This window comes from Sphaeroforma arctica (genome assembly GCF_001186125.1).
Source record: "Sphaeroforma arctica JP610 unplaced genomic scaffold supercont1.4640, whole genome shotgun sequence".
Taxonomy (NCBI): domain Eukaryota; class Ichthyosporea; order Ichthyophonida; genus Sphaeroforma; species Sphaeroforma arctica.
Genome location: NW_014035918.1, coordinates 1 through 2,354, shown reverse-complemented (window position 1 = coordinate 2,354; position 2,354 = coordinate 1). Strand labels below are relative to the sequence as shown.

Genomic DNA, 2,354 nt, shown 5'->3' with positions numbered 1-2,354 from the left:
GTATATAGTTATATATATATATATATATATATATATTATATATATATATATATAGATATATATATATATATATATATATATATATATATATATATATATATATATATATATATATATATATATATATATATATATATATATATAAATATAGATGACATCATATCTCAACGCAAACGCTTTTACACAATGATGAGTTCCTGAACTTTTGGAAGATTTGAACCAAAAACTCGTTCATTGGCCTACGACAGCACATCTGACAATCCATCAGTCTTAGTGTAAGTGCTTTATTGAATTTGTCTACCTTTCTCGTTTTTTATATATCATTGTATCTCTTCTACATCGATCTCAGTGAAAGTGCGCTGGAAAGTCGTGGGGGGTTTTTCCCCCTGAACTCTTTTATAAACTTGTGTCTTATGTATTTCTTCAGCTATGCAATATAATCCTACCCTACACATACAAAACATGAGTCTTTCCGCTCACGTCAACCCCCCCCCCCGCGCCCCAGGGGTAACCTATAGAAATGCACCTTCACCAGCTAATGTTCACACAAAACAATATAGTACAATCCTACCCTACTCATGCAAAACATACGTCTTTCCGCGTACTCTTACACCTCGCATACATACACCATACACAGGCCGAGTTTGCCAAGGCCGAGATCGACCTAACCGAGAAAGGCTTGACCTTCTCCTGTGGTAGTGGGTTGACTGCTTGTGTCCTGGCACTAGCGGCGCACGAGTGTGGGCGTGCAGACGCAGCTGTGTACGATGGTAGCTGGACGGAATGGGCTAGTGACCCCGATACCAAGAAACTGGACTCGATGATGACATAGGCTCTTAGATAAACATAAGAGAATGAATGAACAGTAGTATAGGTGTGTGCGTTTTGAAAGAATGTATGAACAGTAGTATAGGTGTGTGCGTATTAAAAGAATGAATGAAGAGTAGTATAGGTGTGTGCGTATTAAAAGAATGAATGAAGAGTAGTATAGGTGTGTGCGTATTAGAAGAATGAATGATGAGTAGTATAGGTGTGTGCATACAAGAATGAATGAAGAGTAGTATATGTGGGTGCGTATTAAAAGAATGAATGAAGAGTAGTACAGGTGTGTGCATACAAGAATGAATGAAGAGTAGTATAGGTGTGTGCGTATTAAAAGAATGAATGAAGAGTAGTATAGGTGTGTGCGTATTAAAAGAATGAATGAAGATTAGTATAGGTGTGTGCGTATTGAACGTCTTTGTATAAGTAGCCGGTTACATAGGAGACGGAGTGGGCTAGTGATCCTAATACATAGAAGCTGGACTCGATGACGGCATAGACCCTTAGACAGACATACAAGAATGACCTTGTATGTGCATACATACGAAGCGTATAGGTATCCCAATTGGCACACACACATTGATTTCTCTGAATTGGGATTGCAAACACTGATCAATTAATTGTGCGGTGTGTGCGCTTGCACTTGCGGCGCGGGAGTGGGGGAGTGACCCGTGTACAAAAGCTACGGACTTAAACCAACCGATCACACACCGTGGTTTATTACGAGGAATGGATGGGTTGTAATACGAGGACACCTACTGGTTACACTGAATCAACCTCCATACGGGTTTGAATTCATTGTACAATACACTGAATCAACCTCCATATGAGTTTGAATTCATTGTACAATATACTGAATCAACCTCCATATGGGATTTGAATTCATTGTACAATACACTGAATCAACCTCCATATGGGTTTGAATTCATATAATACACTGAATCAACCTCCATGTGTTTGAATTCATATAATAAACTAAATCAACCTCCATATGTGTTTGAATTCATATAATACACTGAATCAACCTCCATATGTGTTCGATTTCATTAAACGATACACTGAATCGACCTCCATATATGTTTAAATTCATTACATACGAACGTTCAGGGGGGTAGGGTACGATGGCAATGGCCTACAGTAGACTAGTTCACTTGCAGTACGGGCAATGAAACGTATGGAAGATAAACCTGTATCACAACTTACATTGCAAATTCAGTTGAATTCGATATATCGAATATGCCTTCACTGGCAGAAAAATATGAGTACAAGTATACATATATATACATATATGCTTCTGTCTCTACAGATGTGAATATAAGTATATGTAGTATTAATATATAAAATTCTATATATATATATATATATATCACATAATATCATATCATATCATACACACATATGTATATGTATATATATATCACATAATATCACATAATAACATACATACCTGTGTATATGTATATATATATATATATATATATATATAAAATATATATATATATACATGTACATGTACATGTACATGCATATGC

General features: G+C 36.0%; 1 protein-coding gene across 1 annotated transcript; it reads left to right on the top strand.

Annotated features, from left to right (window-relative positions):
- Nucleotides 1-637: 637 nt before the first annotated feature.
- SARC_14446 (hypothetical protein) lies at nt 638-832 on the top strand (the record flags this gene model as incomplete). Its single annotated transcript, XM_014291419.1, has 1 exon — nt 638-832. A coding segment is annotated over one exon (195 nt), but the record flags the coding sequence as incomplete, so codon positions are not given.
- Nucleotides 833-2,354: the final 1,522 nt, after the last annotated feature.